The sequence below is a fragment of the Tursiops truncatus genome, chromosome 9 (assembly GCF_011762595.2).
Source record: "Tursiops truncatus isolate mTurTru1 chromosome 9, mTurTru1.mat.Y, whole genome shotgun sequence".
Classification (NCBI taxonomy): Eukaryota; Metazoa; Chordata; class Mammalia; order Artiodactyla; family Delphinidae; genus Tursiops; species Tursiops truncatus.
Window position 1 is genome coordinate 31,785,414 of NC_047042.1, and position 23,090 is coordinate 31,808,503.

A 23,090-nucleotide genomic window follows, 5' to 3' on the forward strand; every position below is an offset into this window, starting at 1 on the left:
ATGGCTTTGTGTCGTTTCGCATCCTTTTTAGATAATGGGACAGTGTCTTAAATACTGTTAAAAGGTTTTCAATTGAATCGCCAGCGTTTTAAAACCAGGAGATTTATCCCGAACGTAACCGGATTGCTAGGAACTGGGTGGGAGCCGTGCGATGCTGCCCAGGGCTTATCACTCAGTCACCTGTCACCCCTGTGGGCTCTGGTCTCTCCCATCATTTCTGTCCAGCTGATCATTTCATTTCTTCCAGGTTCCCGGCTCAGTCTCATCTGCCCTAAGAGGCTCCTCTGGCCCCAGAAGTAAAAGTGCTTACAGGCTGCCAGAGAGTGCCAGTGTTTGTACCAGAGAAACAGCACTGCTCGATTCTGGGGGAGAGGCAGGGCTGCTTTGTGCACTTAGGATATCCGTGTGGCCTCATGGGCCTCCCCCTCCAAATCCCATGTTCACCACCCACCGCCTTCCGCCTCAGGGTAACACTTGCCACCAGTGTCGGCAGAAAACCATTGACACCAAGACGGTGTGTCGGAACCAGAGCTGCGGCGGGGTGCGAGGACAGTTTTGTGGGCCTTGCCTGCGGAATCGCTACGGGGAGGACGTGCGATCGGCGCTGCTGGACCCGGTAGGCACAGTGCTCGCCTCGGCCTGAGTTGTATCAGTGAGGGGAGCAAGCTGAGGACGGGGCTCCTGGGCCCTCTATCGGGTACCTGCAGCTGCAGAGCTCTGGGTTTTGTAGACCCCCCTCACCACCCTCCTTTTCATTCTGCCTCTTGAGACTGGCAGCAATGAAAAGTAGAGTTTCCTGCCCCAGATAGGACTGGAGAAGAGAGTGCGTTTCGCTTTCCAGGGTCAGAGGCAAGCTTTCTTAGAGTTAGGGTTTGTACAGGCGAGCCTGTGTCCCTTTCCTCCAGCAGCGTCCTTTACCTTGGATTTGCCGGGGCCAGGCCCAGGGGGTGGGTATACCGTGGTGTAGGGTGCTTTCTGTGCGCACCTGCACTGCTCTGAGATTTCACGTCTGTTAGTGCAGTTTATTTCAGTTGTTATTCTTTTAGCCTCCCAACACCTTGGTTCTCTCTGTAAAATGAGATAATACATAGTATGATGGTTAGTGTGTATGCCCTTGAACCTGGGCAGTCTGGCTCCAGAGCCTGTGCTCTTAACTGCTGCAAGACCTCTTATGCAGCAGTCATGGGGGTAAATAGACTGTCCCGAGTTTGCAGGTGAATGTAAACTGCTACTCAGGTTGAGTGATTTGAGAATCCCTATGCTCTCAGAAGCAGGGCCGACCTCCTGGGCGTGTGACCTGTGAAGTTGTAAGGGGCCCTGCACTTGCTCTGATACCTGAAATTCTCCAAAACTTTTTGAACATACGTCTACTAACTATGCACCTGGTCCTGTTTAAAACCAACACGCTTCAGTGTTTCTGCATGCGTGATCTGGGGTGATCAACCTTTCTGGACCTTTTTGAAACATGCCAGGGGAAGGAGACATTAGTACCTGTCACAGGGTGAAGGATTATCTGAAGAGTCTCACGTGATTAAAGATTGGTGGAGAGGCTGAGTGATCCAGGCTCAATCAGAAGCTCATCTTGCGGGGAGAGCCTGTTGATAACGGGGGCATTCCTGCTGCCATTGCTTCCCTAGGGTTGGGTGTGTCCTCCCTGCCGGGGCATCTGCAATTGCAGTTACTGTCGGAAGCGTGATGGTCGCTGTGCCACAGGCATCCTCATTCATCTGGCCAAGTTTTACGGTTATAATAACGTTAAGGAATATCTGGAGAGGTAAGCCTCACAAATCAAAAACAGAGGTTGTAATGCCCGGGTGCAGCCGGGGAGACCCTCTAGGCAGGTACGGGGTTGCCTTGTTTCAGTTGCTTCTTAGAAACCACATCGAGTGCCAGTCGTCCTGTGTCTCTTTGCATTGGGCAAGCTTGGGACTGGTATTTTCCCTATCGGGAAGTTCCCTCCTTTGCTAGAATTTCCCCCTGACTGCCTCCAACAGTAAAGAGTCTACAAGGCAGGCTGAGGGAAAGCTGTGAAGGCCCAAGGCAGCCCTAAGGAGAGGGGAGGCTTGGGTCCCGTGCGCTCGGACGAGGAGGCTGCTTGTAGGGACGCAGGAGTCAGGCGAGTGGCCCTGGGGGCCGGCCCGCACCACTGTGTGTGCGTGAGGAGTCGGGCCTGAGCTGGTGACAGGAGAGCCGGTTCGGGCTTGGTACTCCAGGGGATGGTTGAGCCTCTAACCTAGGATGCCGCTGTGCTCGTGCCTCCGTCCCACTAATGCGTCCCATTTTTTCTCAGCTTACAAAAGCAGCTGGTAAAAGACAACTAAGAGAAGAACCAGCCAGCTCACCATGGAGGACTCCGACAAGACATGCCATTTGTGCCTAAGATTTCTTATGGTTGTGTTTGTATACAGAAATTCTTTGTAGATCTAAATACTATTTTTTTTTAAAGATTGTTTATATACTTCAAAAGATTTCTCAGGAAGACGAGAGAGGAATCGACATACATGTATACGCAGGCCTGTTTATAGATTGAATTGTTAAAAGCATCTGCAGCTGATTTAAAAAACATAGTTTAGATGGGGGGGTAGAGTTACCCCAGAGAAAACATCGTGTAAGCAGCTCTTGCCTTTGTTGCCTTGATCTTTTACCTCCCAAAGCAGTCCCTGGAGGCCAGCTTGTGACGGGTTACGTCCCCTTTAAGTTTACCTTATCACAAGTGACCATAGTTTAAGCTGCTCTGGGTCATTGGAAATTTATATTGAAAATGTTCCCCTAAATTAGAAGGTGCAATTACCTGTAGATCTTGAGTTTTATTTTTGTTAACACTTGAACAAAAAGTGGACTGTCAGTCACATTCTGGACACTGGAGGGCTGCTGGCCAGGAGGAGCGGCTGCCTGGGGCCAGTGGCTTCTATATTTTAAGAGAATATAAAGGCTAATACTTTTTGTTTATCTACAAGAACTAGGCTCCCGCGTGTATGGACCGGGAGCAGACTTCCAACCATATTGTTTGTTTTGGAGGTTCAGTGGAATGTTGATGAAAATGTGATCTATACTGTACTCTTTTTTTGTGTTGCAGGAAGGCTGGGGAGAGCTAAAAATGAACATTTTCAGTAGGGTTCCCATCTTTTTTTCTACATTTGCTTCTTTTTGTCCCCCTTCTTTACTTTTCAAAGATGGTGTTTGTTTAAAAACAACGAATGCTAAGTTAGTTACTTAAAAGGTACATAAGCTGGACTCTGTTTTATGCCTCTCAGTAGGATAAACGACCGTGCGGGAACAAGGACATCTCCGCGGTGCTCCGGTGGGAGGAATAGAAGCCCCTCTGCAAGGGCCGTTGTTACGCCTCCAGCAGGAGGGCCACGCCTGCCAGGACCCATTTGGCCGCCTTTTCTTTGCTCTTCAACCTGAAGGTCCAGACACGGTTGGGGCCCCTCGTTTTGGTTTTGTACACAGGGCACTCGTAGGTGTGTTGGGTTTCCTGTCTGTCCGCGGGTATGGCTTTTGCAAAGATGACTGGCATTGCAGACCTTAACTCCTTGAGGTAGGCGTCCACGATGGCTCCTGACTGGCTGTCCCATCTGGCACCTACAGCATAAACCCAAGGGTTACAACCGTGCTGTATGTTGGTACTGAGCCTCTGTTTGTTGTAGGCAATAAACGTTCCGGTTTTGTCACTTCACTCCTCATCAGTGGCTTCCTTAGCGAGCTGGCCCATGACTGAGATGGGAGGGAGATGAGGGTACTTGCTGCCCAGGGGCCACGCATACACTGTAAGCACAGACTCTTCTTGCTCCTGTGCTAATGCCTGAACTCTCTCCTGTGAACAGTAAACTAAATGATCTGAATTTAAAAGGTGTAAACCTTACCTACATGAAAACAGATTCCGTGAGAGAGAATCACAGATGCAGTAAAGCAAACTAGTTTGTCCTTCCTTTAAAGAAGTGCATCTGCATATGCTTATGGTCAGTATAAGACGTGTCCAACTCACCACATTCCCTCCCCACTGCACATTCTTTTCTTCGTCTAAGTTCAGGTCACTTGTTGTTTATACCACCTACCCCGCCTTTAAAGCACATGCCACACGTGTTCAGATGTTGAAAGTGAAAAAGGAGCATCTTGGCAGAGACTTGGAAAGCATTTCTCCAAGTGCCCTTTAAGGTAAGAGGAAGCGGTCTACAAGATAAGATAAATGCATGGGTGAATAAACTTGGAAGCTACTGCATATTCTACCCCTTTGCCCAGAGATTCACAATATGCATTGGCATCTTACAGGCTTAGAGAGATGGTATTTTACCACAAGGGTGAAGTTAAACAGTTTTTTAAAAAGGAGAAGAAAGAGTTTTGTACTGATTCAAAAGCAAAGTAAATTCAGTGTATAGGTCTTTAAGTGATAGCCATGGCCTTAAAATTTGGCTCACATTGGACACACATCCTATCTACCTATCTTAGCATTTAACTTGTTCGAAAGCCGGAAACGAAGTAAATAACCACCAGTGTGAGTGAGTGCTGAGCAATGGAATAAACAAAGGACAAATACCAACTTGAAGCTGAGTGAGAAAGGTTCACTCTTTGGGACATCTTACCTTCCATGAGGAGCCCGTGGAGGTATGCGCCTTCCCTGGGGGGGTGCCCATAATCCTCCTTCGTTTTTTTGGTAACCTCAACAGTCAAGCACATTTTATCCAGCGGCCACTCGTTTCTTCGAGCCGTGGTCTGCATGATTGCTTTGGGAGGAGGACGGACAGGAATGGAGTAGGTTAAAGCCACAGACAGAAGGGTCCCGGGAGCCACCCGTCTAAGCTGAGCATCTCCCTGAGTGAGGCGTGCTTTGGGCCCACGGGGTGTTCTTGGGCGTTCCACGTGGCTGCACTAGAGCAGGACCACCTCCCTGCTTTGGTGGACGGAGTTTCACTGGCACGGCTATACCCATTTGGCTTGTGCTCTGCCGTGCCAGAGTGGAACCGATGTGAGAGACCGGGCCGCCCGTGACGGGAAACGTTTACCGGGGTGAACCCCATCCCACCTCTCTCAGCTGCTCCTGTCCTGCCGGGCGTTTTGTTTCCTCTGTAGTGGCCAGGGCAGGGGGAGTGGCTGGGGTTCTGCTAGGGGGTGTGACTCTGTCAGCATCAGGGGCCGCCCTGCCCCAGCCCTTACCGGTTAAGAAGGACTGAGGGTTGAAGAAGCCAGAAAGCCACACCACAGCCGGAAGGGCGAGATCTTGTGTCCAGGTATCCAGTTCCCGACATCGCAAGAGGAGGTCATTAAACCTGGTGAGTAGAAGGTAAGAAGACACAGACTTGCTTTTTGGTAATAAAGTTTTTCAGTAAGATTAGAGTCCGTGGGGTGAAGAGTGGTGGTAGAGAGGTCCACAACTGATAACCAGTGAAATCGTTAGCTGACGATTTGCAGAACACTGTCCCTTTAAAGGGCTAGATTATATGTCCCGTTGAGATTGGGGACAAGAAACACTGGGAAACGTGACCGAAAAATTTGCCTCCGTTTATGCAACCACTATTTTATTTAGATCCGCCCAGTGATCTGTGTATGATCCGGGCTGACAGATGCCAACACGGAGGTACACAGGGACACAAGGGAAAGAGCACCCCACCGTGTGTCTAAGGATGGCGAGGGGAAGGTTGCCAGGAAAGGCAGGGGCAGTAAAACGTGACATTAGCCTTCCCACGTGCAGTAATTACCTGAAAGCAGGAAAGGAAATGCTACTAAGGGAACCAACCATCTTCCATCCATCCAAAGCCTGTGGTGTGAGAAACTGCTGTTTTTACACAGGTTCTCTCATCCCGTGGGCACAGCTATTAGGCCAGGTAGGAAGTATCTAAAATTTACCTGTGAGGAAGCCAGCTCACAGAAGCTAAGGAAAAATGAACTTTCATAAAATGAGGAGATACTGAAATGTAGGTTGAAGGACTGCTAAAAACAGTAGGGGAATGGAGCACAGAGCAAAGAGCCCAGGGAAAAAGGCAGCAAAGCAGTTCTCCAGGGTGAGGGCCACAGCAGGTAGCACTGACACTTCCTGGGACCTTGTTTCGTTCACAGTTGCCAAGGAAGCAGGGTTGAGTGAGAAATCATCCCGACAGACCACCACTTGGAGGAAACGTCTGTCTGAGATTGGGCCGTGAAGGAGGAAAGGCTTTTTTTAAACTTGGGTCACAAGGAAAATTCCTGCCAGGTTAGAACATGGCCCTGGGCCTTGCCCCATATTAAATTCTTTCAAATAGCTGGTTTTAGGGAAAACATACTCCATGATAGATCCCACAAAGAAGAAAGGCAACGAACAGGAAAAGCAAGGATAAAATGTTGTCACAAGAGGGTAAACACTGCAGCAACAAGTTTTTCTAAAAATGAGTGATTGTATAACAAGATTATGCATTAAACAGATAAGGTAAGAAAAAGTGAGGAAATTAAGTTGGAAAAAATCTCAGAAAAGAATTACAGAAATGAAAGCACAAAGTAAGCAGCATAAGGCAGAATAGTAAAAAAAAAAAAAGCAAAAGGAAATGGAAAAAAGGAGTTAAAGAGTTAGAGTAGAAATAGGACGAATGCTGAATGAAACAGCACACGTTTAGTAATACAGTTCTAGAAAATGTGAGTTTTCCTAAGTTACAAATTTGAATCATTATAATCAGGGACATATGTTGCAAGAAAATATGACACATAATAATCAACACTAAGATATATCTTAATGTGGACTGGAGACAGAGAATCCTCTGGACAGCCAAGAAAAAATACAAAGACTTTATATAAAGGGGAAAAAATTATGTTAGCTTCAGACACCTCCACAGCAGCATTTAAGCAGAATAGAACGAGGCCTACAAAGTCCTCTGACAACGAATGGGCTAAAATCACTTTTATAACCAGCCAAACTGTATTTGAGTATGAAGACAACTGATTATATGGCATGGAAAACCACTCGCAAATCCAATAAACAGGAAGGTATAGAGAACCCAAAAAATAAAGTAAGAGGAATCTGAAATCAAGACTTTTAACACACTTGGTTAAACTTGAGAAAGAAAAAGGGTGGCAGTCATAAAAACAAAATTACAAAACTAGGTCAGGCAAAGGATTAATCTCCAAAATTTATAAGCAGCTCATGCAGCTTAATAACAAAAAAACAAACAACCCAATCCAAAAATGGGCAGAAGATCTAAATAGACATTTCTCCAAAGAAGATATACAGTCTGCCAACAAACACATGAAAGAATGCTCAACATCATTAATCATTAGAGAAATGCAAATCAAAACTACAATGAGATATCATCTCACACCAGTCAGAATGGCCATCATCAAAAAATATATAAACAATAAATGCTGGAGAGGCTGTGGTGAAAAGGGAACCCTCTTGCACTGTTGGTGGGAATGTAAACTGAATCAGCCACTGTGGAGAACAGTATGGAGGTTCCTTAAAAAACTACAAATAGAACTACCATATATCCCAGCAATCCCACTACTGGGCATATACCCTGAGAAAACCATAATTCAAAAAGAGTCATGTACCAAAATGTTCACTGCAGCTCTATTTACAATAGCCTGGAGATGGAAACAACCTAAGTGTCCATCATCAGATGAATGGATAAAGAAGACGTGGCACATATATACAATGGAATATTACTCAGCCATAAAAAGAAACGAAATTGAGCTATTTGTAATGAGGTGGATAGAGCTAGAGTCGGTCATACAGGGTGAAGTAAGTAAGAAGGAGAGAGACAAATACCGTATGCTAACACATATATATGGAATTTAAGGGAAAAAAATGTCATGAAGAACCTAGGGGTAAGACAGGAATAAAGACACATACCTACCAGAGAATGGACTTGAGGATACGGGGAGGGGGAAGGGTAAGCTGTGACAAAGTGAGAGAGAGGCATGGACATATATACACTACCAAACGTAAACTAGATAGCTAGTGGGAAGCAGCCGCATAGCGCATAGCACAGGGAGATCAGCTCGGTGCTTTGTGACCACCTAGAGGGGTGGGATAGGGAGGGAGGGAGACGCAAGAGGGAAGAGAGATGGGAACATATGTATATATAGAACTGATTCATTTTGTTGTTAAGCAGAAACTAACACACTACTGTAAAGCAATTATACTCCAATAAAGATGTTAAGAAAAATAAATTAAAAATCTAGGTCAGGTACTTTCCCCTCCCCTCAAAATAAGCAACATGAAGCTAAAAATTCAGGGGAGGAACAGTAGGCAAGAGAACAGGAGACAATTGAAGATACAATGAAGATCAGCCAGAACTGACACACTCACCCGGAACACACGGGGGGACACACAGATGGAACATAATGCGAGTTCAGGCAGGTGAAGAGAATGGCAAGGGCAATATTTGGAGAAAGAAAGCCTAAGAATTTTACAGGGTGGAAACACCTGTGGCCTCCCATTTGTAACAGCACACAGTACCAAGTAAGATGCATTTTTAAAAGACCATACCTAAATACAGCAGTAAAAATTACAGAGCATTGATTACACAATATTAATACATTAAGGGTCAAGAGAAAAAAATTTTTAAAAGCCTCCCAGAGACAGTAACTTAGTTGTGAAGGAATGACAGGTATTTATGAACAGACTCACTAGCCGCAATAAACGCCAGAAGACAATGCAGTTATAACACTGAAGTTCTGAGAGAAAATAATCGTATCTAGAATTCTACATACAGGTAGACCATTAATCGAGTGAGAGGGCAGTAAAGAGAATTCAGACACAATACCATCTACTCCCCACCACGTACACTGGAAGCCTGCCGTGTACTTCCTCCTTTAGGGCAATGAAGAGGGGATCCAGGACAGAGGAGCCCCAGGTGAGGTGTGCACAGCATCTATGCTGCCGCTGCTTGTTGTTTCAGTGATGAGTGGCATTTTTGCCATTCTATAACTGAAGGTTCCAGAGAAAATCTGACTCAAGTCATGCTTGATTCAGCAGCTCAGAGAACCTCAAGCCCAGTTTCTTTCCTTTCCTCGTTGCCTTTTTCAGTGCTGACCACGTGGCCCCAATGTGGCCTGAACTTTACTTCCTGAATTTATGCCAACTGGAAAGGGGCTCACTTTTATTTTAGGATTATTTTACGCCAAAGGCGTAAAAGATGAGAAAGAAAAGAAAGATACAACAGAAATACAGAAGTTTTGCAAACATCTCTCAGGGAACATCGCTTTGGTGAATATAATGCAGCAGGGCAATTCTTACCATATCTATGGCTGATGGCATGGTCTCTGGATATGCTCTTTGTGGTGAGGAAAAAAAAACATAGGTGACTGGGCTTTAAAATAAGTCATCTGACATGATTTTTGCAAGTGCGCAGTAGCTGAACTATGGCAACTCTCTACAGGTGACACAGGTCAAATATAATGTTGTATACTTTTAACATCATTTTTCTGAATGATCTATATTCCATACCACAAGAGTTTTATAACTGCGTTTTCTCAAACATACGTCAAATTCACCACAGGCCATCTTTGCAAATGACCTGGACAAAAGCATCCTAAAAACATTCCCAAGGGACAGTCTGTCAACAGCAAAAATAAGTCTTGAAGAATCTCATGACAAAAGTTTAAATGGTTTTCCTTCTCTATTTGTCATGTATACAAATTACTTATCTATAAATCACTTATATAGAAGAATTAATACTTGGATTGTCTTGGGAGAAACATGAAATCTGTCTCAGTCGTCTGTCAAGTGGAGATATTAATACCAGTTCTACCCACATCATTTGGAGTAGGAGAGCTTATTTGGAAATCAAAGTACAGAAAAGAAAAAAAAAGCAACAATGAACAAAGAAATCTATACGTGTTACTAAGCAAAAATAATCGCCGACTGGGGCTTCCCCGGTGGCGCAGTGGTTGACAGTCTGCCTGCTGATGCAGGGGACACGGGTTCGTGCCCCGGTCCGGGAAGATCCCACATGCCGTGGAGCAGCTGGGCCCGTGAGCCATGGTCACTGAGCCTGTGCGTCTGGAGCCTGTGCTCCGCAACGGGAGAGGCCACAACAGTGAGAGGCCCGCATACCGCAAAAAAAAAAAAATAATAATAATCGCCGACTGTAAACAAAACAAAAGTACTGTGGATTAAACTAAAGTTGAACTACAGTTCCAGATCAGGAGGAGCTTAAAACGTCTAAAGGAAAAAGTATTGACTTTACGTTGCGTTAGAAACAACGAAAGTGTTTACGTTGCAACATCAAGAGTCTTCCTAAAATAATAGGAACTGTACAGGGATAAACATGGGATAAAGAAAACTTAAACCAACAGAAGTCAGAAAAGTTTGGAAAAGAAGCAGCTAAGAAAAATATAGAATTTAGGAAGCACAAAATAAGACGGTGGAGATAAGTCTAAAGTTATTGCTATAAAATTTAAGTGTAAATATAAATCCTTTTTTTGATTGGAAATATAAAATCTGAGTTTAGATATTCATAGCATTAACAGAAATCCATTGAGAGGCTTTGCTCACTCTTCCCTGCTGTGATGCTTTGCTGCCATCTGTGGCATTTCCACAGGGCACCTTCGCTGGGTTTGCACACACACACCCTGCACCCCCCCACCCCCAGCAAACCCCTGCGTGCCTGGCGGGGGCAGTTCCAACGTGCGGTCACTTGGAATTCTAATGGGACCTTCCAGTTTAAGGATGAGCGTAGCATTCTGGTTCGTGGAAGAAAAATTTAGGAAGGTGAGAAGAAAGAAAGAATGTCCATGTGGAAAAGCCAAGAATAGAGCCAGCCTTGTGAAACTTCTGGTGCTGACTACCAAGGCCAAGTTGTGGTTGGAGACAACACTGGCTTTCAGGGAGCTGTGAATTTCTGTCCCTGGCTTTGCGGCACGTCACTGCGGTCACACCCCCAAATTGAAGGCAGTCTGGTTTACCGCGTACCACTTTAGGAGTTCGCTGTGAAATGGCATTAGTAATCACTGGCTTCGAAAATAAGGGTATAACATGATGTGAGGGTAAACTTAAGGGTGCCTCCCGTGGCCATTTAAATCTGATCCATTCAGGGAGGGAATTCTGTTCTCCACATTTTTCAGATGAAAAACTGAAACACAGAGGTCAGGTATTTTGTCCTAGATCAGATAGCTATTCAGTGAGAAGCAGAATTCGAATCTTGCTCTGAGCCTGACCTCTAATTGATTTTTGCCTTTCACTCAAGTGAAACTGGTGGTGGTTTGCACAGTTATGGCTGAATACAATCACAAAGTACATTTTTCATGGTTCCTATGAGGCATAATTCCGAACACCAAACCAGCCGTGAGGCTGGTGATGGCTGGCAGCAGCAGGGGTGGGGCACTTACCACAGGGCCAGGCCGTAAGTAGACGGGTACGCCAGTTTGCTCCAGCTTTCTGGTACTGCATCGTGACTCAGCGCAGACTGCTGGGCTTCCATGTCAGGACACAGCGTCAGCTCCCCCTTGCAGGGAGAAAAAAGGCCACATAGTGAGTATCGTTTAATGTGAAGAAGGCTGCTCTAGTCTCACATTTAAACTTACCTTCAATCCAAGGTCTAATTGTTGAAGTGACACCCGGATTTCCCGAAGGAGAATATTCATCCTCTCACATTCTTGGAAGCAGACAAGGACATAGGGGCTTCTGTCTGGGTTTTTGTGCATTATCTCTGCCATGTTGAACTCTTCTGGAAGTTTCTCCAAAATGTCATCCAAGACATTCTTAACCTTAAATCATTAACAAACACAAAGATTTAGCTCCTTTCTATTTCATTTTTGGTCATGGTGACTATATAGCCTCTTTTTTTTTTTTTTTTTTTTTTAAGTCTAAGACTGTATCATACAACTCCCAAAGATGCTTGCTCATGAGTTTAAAAGATGCCTACTAACTCCCAGGAGGGGGGCAGAGTGGCACCGCCAACTCCCTCAATCGGTGCAGCCCTCCCCTCCTTGACATCCCACAGTCTCGTCAGGGAGGTGCTACTATTTGTAGTTTATTTACTGTTAGCATTTAGGGAACATAAGAACTCTCTCTCATCGACTACATTTCACTTCTTTCTAAAGACATGATCAGAGGATGGAGAACCCCAATATCTGGGTAGGCCATTTTGCAATCTGCTATTTTAGAAAAGTTATTTGAAAAGTCACATGAACCAAAGATGCCCTTTACACTTGAGTTAATTCTGGTGACTCTGCGATGCTGCCCTTGCAACTGACACATCCTAAAATTTGGGGGGCAATTTGGATCAATATTTCCAACAACAAGGAAGCCTCTATCTTTTGTAGCTGTTGCCCTAAAGAAATGAAGGATTTGTTCACTGAAGACGTGCATATGTACATAGTGCTCTGATGTGGATATTTATTCCAACGATGCAGTTTTACAGAGCTGGGAAAACCAACAAATACCTAAGAAGGACAAAAGGTCGGAAGATACTGCCTGTCTTCAGCCTCAGGCAGCTTTCCCTCTTTCATTTATTTCTCGCATTACTGCCTGTGGCTCTGACGGGATGCGTGCAGATTGCTTTATTAGCACCCTGGCAGGTCATTTGTCAGATCCTGAAATCTTGAGCTTATTTACAGCAGCAGTACAGAGTATGAAACACAGCGCTGTAGAGAACTTAGGTCAAAGAAAGGCTTTGGGACTCAGCTACAATCTGGTTTCCTTCACTGGCCCTTTCTAGCTGTCTGGCTTTGGGAAGTCACCTAAGCTTATCTCCAAAAGAGATTCCGATACTACTCAGAGCTGTTGCAGATTAAATTGGCATATTTGTAAAGCACTTTCTATAGTGCCTAGTATATAAACACCTAGTAGATGGTGGTTGGTACAACCAGTCTGCTTGTAGGAGATGCTGAGGCATCTTTACCTCATTTGCTTTGCATTTTCTGGTGTAATGATCAGCTGCCTCCCTGGCGAGATTGAAGCCCCAGAACCAGATGAAGACCTCATCCACCTCTCTGCATCTATTAACACTATAGAGCTTCCCAAATGGATGGATTTTTAAATACGTTCATCTTTTTAAAAATCTAAATTCATATAGGGAAGATGTTAGTATATAGGATAAAACGTGCTGTAACAAATTCTAAAGCTTCTAAATTACAAACAAGTGTCTCAATGAATGGGACCTCACTATAATTAGACCTGATGTTTATTGTGTTTCCACACACTGAATCCTTGATTGATAATTCTGAGAGAAACAGAGGCTAATTTATTGAGGGAAAAATAAGCTCTTCAGGTTTTACATTAATGAGAAGTAAGATTTTAATCCAAAGGTAAAAAAAATTATTTGATGTCCATTTCTCATCCCCATCATTCTACGGTAATAAGAACCTTCAAAAGAAGGATAATGCCAATCTCCCAAGAAAAGGTGAAAAAAGACACTGTAACAAAATGACAGAGCCAAAAACACACTGAATGAAAGGCAAGCCACACATGTGGAGAAGAAATTTGCAATACATACACCTAACAAAGGACACACATCTGAAATAAAAGAGTTCTTACAAATCAGTAAGAAAAAGATTGACAACCCAATTAGAAATTGGGCAAGCAAGTGGAACAGGTACTTCACACGGAAGTGTATCCAAACGGCCATAAGCGTATGAAAAAATGTTCAGTATTATTCCTTAACTGAGGAATGCAAAGTTAAAACCACAAAGAAATACCATGACTCCTAACAAGACCCCAAGAAGCAGGAGCAACTGGAACTCATACACACTGCTGGTGGGTGGAAGTGTGTAGGAGTGGTTGTACCACTTTGGAAAACTGGGAGTATCTACTAAAGCTGAACATTATACCCTTTGATCCAACAATTCCACTTCTGGGTATACAGGAATGAGTATTATGAGCAGATAGCTTTGGGAGTTAACCTTTGTATGCTGACAAAAGACTATACAAGAATGTGCACGGCTGTGATAGTCATTGTAATGAAAAGCTAGAAAGAACCCGAACACCCACCCCCTATAGAAGGAGCAAATTAAGAATTTTATATATATAAATAAAGAATTACATAGTAAAATACTAAACAGAAATGAACCATTGGTTCATGCAGCGGCATGGATGAATCTCACAATGAAATGTGGAGTGAAAGGAGCCAGACATAAATTAGTACATCCTGTAAGGCTGCATGTATTTGAAGTTTAAACACTGGGAAATCTACTCCATCTAGTCTGTGGCGACAGGTAAGGAGGGTGGGTACCTTTGGTCTGGGGTGCAGAGGGTACTGATCAGTAAGGGGCAGGGCTATCCTTTTGGAGTGCTGGAAATGTTCTGTACTTTGATCCAGGTGGTGGTTATGTGCACACAAAGGTAAAAACTTCATTAGCTGTGCACTTAGGATTAGTGTACTTTACTGTATATACAGTATAACTCAATAGAAAAGAAAGAATGACCCTCTACCTTGTCTTCTGTGGACTGTCCCAGCTCTTCACCGCTGAGTGCATTCCTGGGCTGCATCTCCAGCAAAGCTCTGAAGAGAGTGTTGGATGTGACTGTCAGGAATTCTATTTCAGCATCTGGGTGGAGGCCATACAGTGCTGGGCTTTCCGGAGGAAGCATCTCTTCTATATACTGGTGGTAGCCTGAATAATCCAGATTGGGTGGGGCAGCAAATCCTGGTGCCAGCATCAGTTCACCATCAACCTTCAACCACAAAGGAAAAGTCAGTTATTCCAAATCTAAGTGGACATCAATCTTCATTTCCCAAACACCTTGAGAACACTCCGGTAAGATGGTCCCAGCACAATGCTGGATCGATAGCGAGCTCTCTAAAATATCTCTTGACCCTCTTGTAATCAATCACTCTGCTCTGTGTATGGTACCACGCTGACCTCTGGGGAGGAGTCCAAGGAACACACATGAATCCCATCCTTAAGAAGACCTGGTTTGCGGTTTGCTTGGGGTAACACGATACATGCACACAAAGGGAACGGACAGGTGCTGAGCCATCTACTGTGTATTGGTCACCCTGTTGCATGCTTGAAGTCATTGATTCTCCCAGATATCCCCATTTTGCAGTGAGAAATTGAGGTTCAGAGTAACTTGCCTGGGCATATGTTTGATTTTAATCTTAATTCTGAACTCATTTTAGTATGACTTAATAGTACTTTCTGCAGTACTACTTCAAACTATTTTATGTATTATGCACGTAGATTTTGTAAACATGCATAATTACATGTGCCTATCTTAAAAAATACGTGGGAGTGTGTGTAACTAACATGTTATAGGGCAGTATACACTAAAAGTCAAATGAGTGCTACCTCCCCGTGACTTTGAGCTTCTCAGGGCAGAGTCTGTGTAGCTCATCTCAAGATCTGTAGACCCTGGGGCAGCTGCTAGCTAGCACATACTGGTGCTCAATCCAAAGTTGCCTAATGAGTGAGCGGCTGGAGTTATCAGGCATTAATCACACCCATCCACTTCATTCAGGTCGGGGAGAAGGGTTAGACATTCCACCGGGAAGAATGCTCTCAACCAAGGCAATGCAAGCAGAAATACCAAAATGTAACTAAACAATTTATGGGCCTCAGTCTCTGACCAGCTATAAACGCAGTCAATCCAGCGCTTATACTTTTCTGGTTAACTCAGTGTAATCTCAGATTTTTTTTCCCCCGATTGTTCTTTAGTTCCCAGGGGACCATTACACTTCTGTTTAATTTTCCCAGCCTCTCTTGCTGTGAATTCTGTCTACATGCACTTAAATGTACAGGGAATGCTAGTTTTTAAAAACCATCACCTAATGTAGCTATTTTAGGCCTACAATTTTAAAATCATTTTCTGAAAATGGGGTTTGTCTCTGTAATTGTGTATGTTCATGCTATCTGGTCCCCTCACTATCACCTGGAGACAAAGTGACTATTCATTAATTCATTCAATCGTATGAACTGATCACCTAGTATACCCCAGTAAGCCGTGGAAGTATAAGAGATTCGTATGACCTAGTTCTTAAGGAACTCACAGTCCAATGGAGACAAAATCAGCGCGATTTTCTACACAATCATGTCATCTGTGAGTAGCGGCAGTTCGTTCCTTCCTCCTCAAACCTGCAATCCCAGATTGCCCAGGGAGCCCATGTCCTTAGGGATGATGCTAAATTGCTCTCCTGAATTCAAAAAGGCACTTTAAATGTTAAAGTCAGAATTTCTATTTTTATTTTGTATCGGGAGAATTTTCAAGTTATCCAGTCTTTCGTATTGCCAGAAACAGAGACCTGGACCCAATAAACATGAGAAGGAGCAATGCAGACTCTCTCGTGACCAGTATCCATCAGCTAGGCTTGTTTTATTCATTTATTCACATTTCCTATCATTTCACATTTATATATCAAAATAATCAAAATTAAAATTTTACCTGACTCAGCGTGACCAAAACAAAACTGTGAAGGGGATTTAACCTCACCATTACTGGATAGATAAATGAGCCAAAATAAAAATGCGGGCACAAAATATGAATACTAAAACCAGAAGTTAGACTAAACATCTCCAAGCCAAAATGTATTCCCTACAAACAAGGACTTGATTTTCCCTATTAGTGCTCAATAGTTAAAATTTAAGAGCCACAGTTAATTGTTTTTCAATACAGCCAAAGTTAAACAGAATTTCAAGCAAAGAAAGTAACCAAAAAGTAGAACCACTTGGAACTTTTCAAAATGCCTGGGGACTGGACATTTGAGTGAATATTCATAGAATGCTGGTGGGAGTGCAAATGGTCCATGTTTTCTGGAAAGACAATTAGGCAGTCTGTTTACAAATATGTGAAGAGTGCCTTCCCCATGTGGGCAAAACAAAGGCAAACAGCAAAGTCAACGGGAAGGGCTAGGTTTATAGCCAGACAGATCTGGTTCGGTTTCCCCCTCCCCGAGCGGTTTGGTGGTCTTCAAAAAATGACAGTTTATCTGAGTTTCAATCTCATCAGTAAAATGGGGATCCTAATAGCAACCTAAAGAGTGTGGCCATGAGATTTAACGACAATGTATGCAAATAGCTAGGCACATAGCAGCCTTTTTACAAAGGTTAGTTTTAGTCTTTCCTGTGCCTTGATTACCTCAAGCACACCCTAAATTTCTAGAAGGAAAAACAAAACCTGAGAATGTCCTACTGTAAGTTCCTACTATGATGTCAAACAAGTAAAGCTCGATAAGCAAGGCTTAGTTCACACAGAGACTTCTGTTCTCTTACTTTAAGAAATCTGTGAAAATGTCAACATACTCAAGGAGCTCTGGGAATCCTGATTCTAAATCCAAGCCTTCTCCCATCCCACTGAGAGGCTTTTATGAAAAGCTGCTTCTTGCTGATGGGACCCTAACTCTCTGCACTGTGGCCACCTGTCCTGCCTTTGGGGGAGGGCTGTTTGATAAAGTTATTGTTAGGCCTCAAAGAATCAGTAGTTCTAAATTAACCTGTCTCCAGAGAAGACACACAAATGACTAATAAGCACAGGAAAAGATGCTCAACATCATTAGTCTTCAGGGAAATGCAAAACAAAACTACAATGTGATACCACTTCACAGCCACCGCGAGGATGTGGAGAGAACGGAACCCTCGTGTATTGCCAGTGGGAATATAAAATGATGCAGCCACTTTGGAAAACAGTTTGGTGGTTCCTCAAAACATTAAACATAGAGTTACCATATGATCCAATAATTTCATTTCTATGTATATACCCAAAAGAAGTGGCAATGTATGTCCATGCAAACACATATATGAATATTTAAAGCAGCGTTATTCATAATAGCCCCGAAGTGGAAACAACGCAAATATCCATCAACCAATGAACAGATAAACAAAATAGTGTATCGATACGATGGAATACTATTTGGCCCTTAAAAGGAATGAAGTACTGATACATGCTATAACATGGATGAACCTTGAAAACATGCTAAGTGAAAGAGGTCAGACACAAAAGGCCCGATATTGTGTGATTCCATTTATACGAAATGTCCAGATTAGGCAAATCTACAGAGACAGAAAGTAGATTAGTGGTCGCCTGGCGCTGGGGAGTGGGGTAGGTTGAGGAGGAGAGGATGCTGAGTGACTGCTACTGTGTACCCTAATTTCACAAATGAATAAACAGAGGCTCAGGTTCCGTGATGTATCTAAAATTGCACAGCAAACACAAGGGAGCACTGAATTTGAACCCGAGCTTTTTTGTCATTTTGTTTTACTTCAAAGCCCAACTTTTAAGCTGTTAATATTTGACAGCTTTCAGGTGACCTGATACCTTATTTTCCAAAAGTAACTTACCGTATTACTTGTTTAGCATTGCCAAGTATGCACCTTACATGAGAGAAGAATATTAATTATAATTCCCTAACTTTGGCCAGGAACCCTCTAAAGCACATTGCCGTTGGGGAGCCCTCTCTAAATGCCGTGTCATTTACCCAACAAGAAACTCATTCATCCTCCTAACACGACAAAGCCACTGAAAGCATTCCAAGGTTTGACCACGTGCCCATGTAACCAAAGACACTAATTGCCAAATAAGTTAACCAATGTGAGAAGCGGCTAAAAGACATCCTGCAAGATGCTGAAGTGTTAGCTTAAGCTCTTAATAACGTAAACAGCATGAGCAGGAAACATCTGTATAGAACAAAATAATTGGGATTTTGCAGTTTCTGCCACCAAACCAGTCAGTGCTTTAGCTTGCTCTGGTGAGTTGACAAGGTAGTGCTTTCTGGTGAGGATGCAGGACTGCAAATGGGCATCTCCATCCTGAAAACCTCACCAGAGCAGCATGGAAGGGCAGGTACCTAAATTTCTAAAGGGCTAATGCACACACCAGAGATGCCCCTCAGGTTGCATCATCTATATTTATTTTACAATTATGTGAATGGGAGTTCAGGCTTGTGAAGGTTAATGGACTGTCTCGGTTGGCAACAGTAATTCACTCTCATCCTCAGGCCAGAACCAGAGAGGGAAGAGCAGAGTGAGTTTGTCGCTCTGCCCCTTGACCTCCACCATCATTCAGAGAAATCAGCCTCTGTAAAGGTAGCACACCCGACCCTGTTTATCTTTCCCATCTCTATGGTAACGTACTCCCAGACCTCTTCTGAGGAGTGACTTCCAGTTGCGCTAAATTGAAAGTGTCTTTCTGACCCGTGAAACCTTACTCATTAGAACTAAGGAAAGACCAGGAGACTCACAGTCAAAAGAAACAAATAATGGTCACGTGGCAGGAAAGCCTTTTTTTTTTTCCCTGCCTTGTCCCCAAATTGTTTAACATTATTAAAAGTAGCAAAAAATAATCTGTCCTCCATTTTCTATATGAGACTACATACAGTACACCATGTTTTCTAATACATGATATATTACTTCTCAAAATGGACTTGAGGAAGGCATAATGCTTTTAGGAGATGAAGTTCTCAAGAAATTATGAACAGGAGGTTGCTCAAACTATTTTTAAAAAAAATACACGGCACAGCTCTAAACACAGTTGGTGTCTTGCCCAAGTGGGAGTAGAGATGGCACGGTGGAGGGTGCCTTGGGTTTCCAAGAAATAATCAGGCAATGGCCATGAACCTGGAAACCTTTGGAGAGAGACATGAGAAAAGTATGCCACCACTTTCAGCTACTTCAGTATGGAAGACAAGGACTGAGTGCTTTTTCCAGAAAACCCAGCACCCGTCACAAACCATGTGGGTGTGTTGGTGTACACAGACATGGGGCTAGTAAGATGAGAAATGGGAAAAGGGTACCTGGCCTCTTCAAACTCCAGTACAAGGGAGCTCTGCCCCTTCCTCACAGAAGGAAGAACTGCCCTCTCACATCACCGCAGTTTTCTTGAGCACATATTTAGTTAGGAGTTAGTGATCAAAATTTAGAATACTCCATGGCTTCTGTGCCAGAGAAAGAACTATAGAGTTCACTTGTATCTGAGCCGCTGAATTGAAATCAATACATCTGGCTAGAGCCCCTGCCTGGGATAACTGGGAGACCTGGGGCAAATCACCGTGACCCAGTCTCTTTGTCTATGAAATGGGGTGACAGTGTCAGTGCTCTGTACCTCACGGGGTTATCTCAAAGATCCAATGAGTCTGTGCATGGGACGGTGCTTCATGTGGGCACAGAAACCACCTGCGGTGGTAGCAGGGAGGTGTCTTGCTAAAACACAGATTCGGATTCTGTGGGTCTGGCATGGGGCCCAAGATCCTACACTTCTAACAAACTTCCAAACTCCCTGGAAGGTGTGCCAGAATATACTCACAAAAGGCCAAGAATCCTCAATAACGTTCAAGAATTATTTACATAGTGAAATCAGTTTAAAAAATTCTTAGAGAAAGCAAACTATCGCTTATATGCAGAATCTAAAAAAAAAAAAAAGGGGATACAAATGAACTTATTTACAAAACAGAAACTGACTCACAGACTTAGAGAACGGACTTTTGGTTACGGGGGGCGGGGGGGGGGGGGAAGGGTGGGCGGAAGGGATAGTTAGGGGATTGGAACGCACACAACGCCATATTTAAAATGGATAACCAACAAGGATCTACTGTATAGCGCAGGGAACTCCTCTCAATATGATGTAACAACCTAAACGGGAAAAGAATTTTGAAAAGAACAGATAACGTGTATGTATAACTGAATCACAGGGCTGTACACCTGAAACGAACACACCATTGTCAATCAGCTCTACTCCAATATAAAATAAAAAGTTAAAAAAGAATCTTACTAGAACTTTCTCCTCTATGAAATGACTTAAGAAATGTCTTACCAGAGAGGGATTCATGAATTCTTCTAAATACACCCGACACAGTTTGCGATCCCAGTCATCTGTGATGTGGCCCCCGTACATGATCTCACCAAAGAGGTAACGGAGGTCTTCCCATGGGACCTGGCGGGAGAGGAGAGGGGAATCATGCCAACGTTCACTTCCGGGTTCGGGGCACCTGCCTCCGAACAGTCAGTCAGCAGCAAGTGCCTCTCTACAAGCCCCCACCTACAGGAGCATTTAAAAGAGGTTCAGGAATTGTCTGAATTGCCAGGATTGAATTGGCTGAGAATTATTTTCAGTGTGTTTTAATACATTCAGTGAGCTTTTAATGAAGCGGAGCTTTTAATGAAGATTTTAAAGCAAACCAGATTATTCCTAGAACATGTTATGCAGTTAAGGTTTACACATTCAGAACCTCATCTAAAAACCACAAGAGGGTGTTGGTTCCTAGGACCTCTGAGGGATGACATTTTTATGATCTGATTTATACCAGGTTTTATGATCTAAATCAGGGAAAAGAAAGAAAAACCTACACAATTTGAATTTGGGGTGTTACTTAGAATTCCATCACCTTCCAAAAGTCCAGGCAAACCAAGCCATTTGCCACAGATTGATTTGAGGGCTCGGTCTATGGCATGACTGGCCTCCATGACTGTTCCAAGTGCTGTAACTAATGACTGTAGTATGTTTTATTCAAGGAATCACCGTATCTCCTCTTTATTTGGCTTCGCAGGGTTTGAAGCCCCTCTTTGCTACCCTTTAGCTTCCTCTGGGTTTGCAAAACCTGCCAGTTTGTGATGAAGCCTTTCTAGACAGAAACCTTTATACCCTCGGGGGCAGTATACTGCCTCCCAGCAGTTCAAGTAAAAACTTAATTATAGCCTTCATTTGTTGCACGATGTGACAGAACAAGTAAAATTGCTTCAACTATTCCAATGTACTTGGCTACAACTTTATTTGAATTTGAATAATTTGAATAAATGAACGTCTTCCTTTTAAGCCACTTTGATGTGAATGAAAAATTAAAGTGGCTACACTGTACCATGCTCTCTCAGCCATGCCATGGACTACCTCGCATAGAACAGAAATGGATGGGAAACAGAGACCTCTTAACTTTATTTCTCTGATCACATTTAATTAATGCCTGCTATACATTATTATCTGATATATAGCTCCCTCAAGATTTTAATCAGCTAGGGATCTCTTCTTCTCAATAATTGATTTTCTTCCCACAAATCTTTGTTTTTTTACAAATACTTTTTTTTTTTTTTTTTTGTAACCCTTCCCTTGGCACAGTGGTACAGCCTGAAAAAAATCTGAACTTGTTGTTACTCAGTAGAGGTCTTCTTGGGCATGTCCCCCAAACTGTACTCCACAGGGTGGGAGAAAGGTACTGCTACAGAAAAACAATTTTTCTTCCTATTCCCTCTAGGCTTTGTAAAACCAAAGTCAGACGTTACATAGCCCCATCCCCAACCTTAAATGTAAACAACCAAATGATGTTTTCAATTAAAGCCTTCCAACCTTGACATTCAAGAATTTCCGTATGATGAGACTTACGAAATTCATATGGAAAAATATCGAAGTTCTTACAACAGTTAAACGTTGGCATTCCCTAAGACGTAATCTTTAGATCTCTCAGTTATACTCTGTAACCTTGATGATCTCATCTAATCTCATGACTCGAAATATCATCTATCATCTGCCTACTTCCCAGTTTATACATATACCTTCCGGAAAAGGGCATCTTGTACAACCAAACTATGTGGGCACGTCAACCTAATTCCCAGATCTAACTAACTTGCTTCGTGATGTGATGTGTGGTGAATGACTTGGGTCAAGACATCTAAGACACAAGAGCGTGTGTTTAAAACCTAAAGCTGTCTTGATGCTGGAACACCCGTGGGAGAAGCAGCAGGACATAGCACGATTCAATCGGCCAGCTGGTGTTGCTGAGCCTTGGGATGTGAGAGCCGGAGAGAAACATGAGTCAACCCCTCTCTTGCTCCCCTTCATTCCTACCTCAACTGTGTACAGGGTCCAGCTGAAACAGGATAATATTCCTGGCCTCAGCCTCCTGGGACAGTAATGAAGGACTTGAATAAAAGTCCTCAGTGGTCTATTTCATTTTCTACCCAGAACTCTCCAGAACTATTATAACAGTCAATTCTACCTGCAACATTTTAAACAAAATGTGCTAAGACCAACACAAAATAGTATTTATTAGAATGGTCAAAGTATGCTCAAAGTGAATTTCATAAATTAAAAAAAATGCTAGATATGGAACAGTGATCATCACATACCATATTAAAGCCATTTATCTTGGATACAACTTATTCAAAATGTGTTCCTTGGGAGAACACACCCATGTTATGTACAAAGTGTACATATTCAGATAGTAGTCAAACCATCTTCAAAGCTTGAGAAAACTTTGAGAACAATA

The 23,090-nt window shown here is 43.3% G+C and overlaps 2 protein-coding genes across 10 annotated transcripts in view; one reads left to right on the forward strand and one right to left on the reverse strand.

The window, feature by feature from the left end:
- CDCA7L (cell division cycle associated 7 like) overlaps positions 1-3,679 on the forward strand; it is a 52,794-nt gene extending 49,115 nt beyond the window's left edge. For 6 of the 9 annotated variants that reach the window (XM_033862970.2, XM_019928478.3, XM_019928453.3 and 3 more), the window contains 3 exons: positions 248-616; positions 1,638-1,774; positions 2,291-3,679. In XM_033862970.2, the coding sequence (XP_033718861.1) occupies positions 248-616; positions 1,638-1,774; positions 2,291-2,321 (537 nt within the window). In that variant the 3' untranslated portion in view covers positions 2,322-3,679. The remainder of the gene's footprint in view (positions 1-247; positions 617-1,637; positions 1,775-2,290) is intronic. The other 3 variants (XM_019928499.3, XM_019928494.3, XM_019928487.3) reach the window with 1 other exon arrangement.
- DNAH11 (dynein axonemal heavy chain 11) overlaps positions 3,240-23,090 on the reverse strand; it is a 313,899-nt gene continuing 294,048 nt past the window's right edge. Inside the window, 7 exon segments of the mRNA XM_019928507.3 lie at positions 3,240-3,585; positions 4,584-4,724; positions 5,155-5,267; positions 11,296-11,411; positions 11,491-11,673; positions 14,339-14,581; positions 20,648-20,767. Coding sequence (XP_019784066.2) covers positions 3,338-3,585; positions 4,584-4,724; positions 5,155-5,267; positions 11,296-11,411; positions 11,491-11,673; positions 14,339-14,581; positions 20,648-20,767 — 1,164 coding nt within the window. The 3' untranslated portion in view covers positions 3,240-3,337.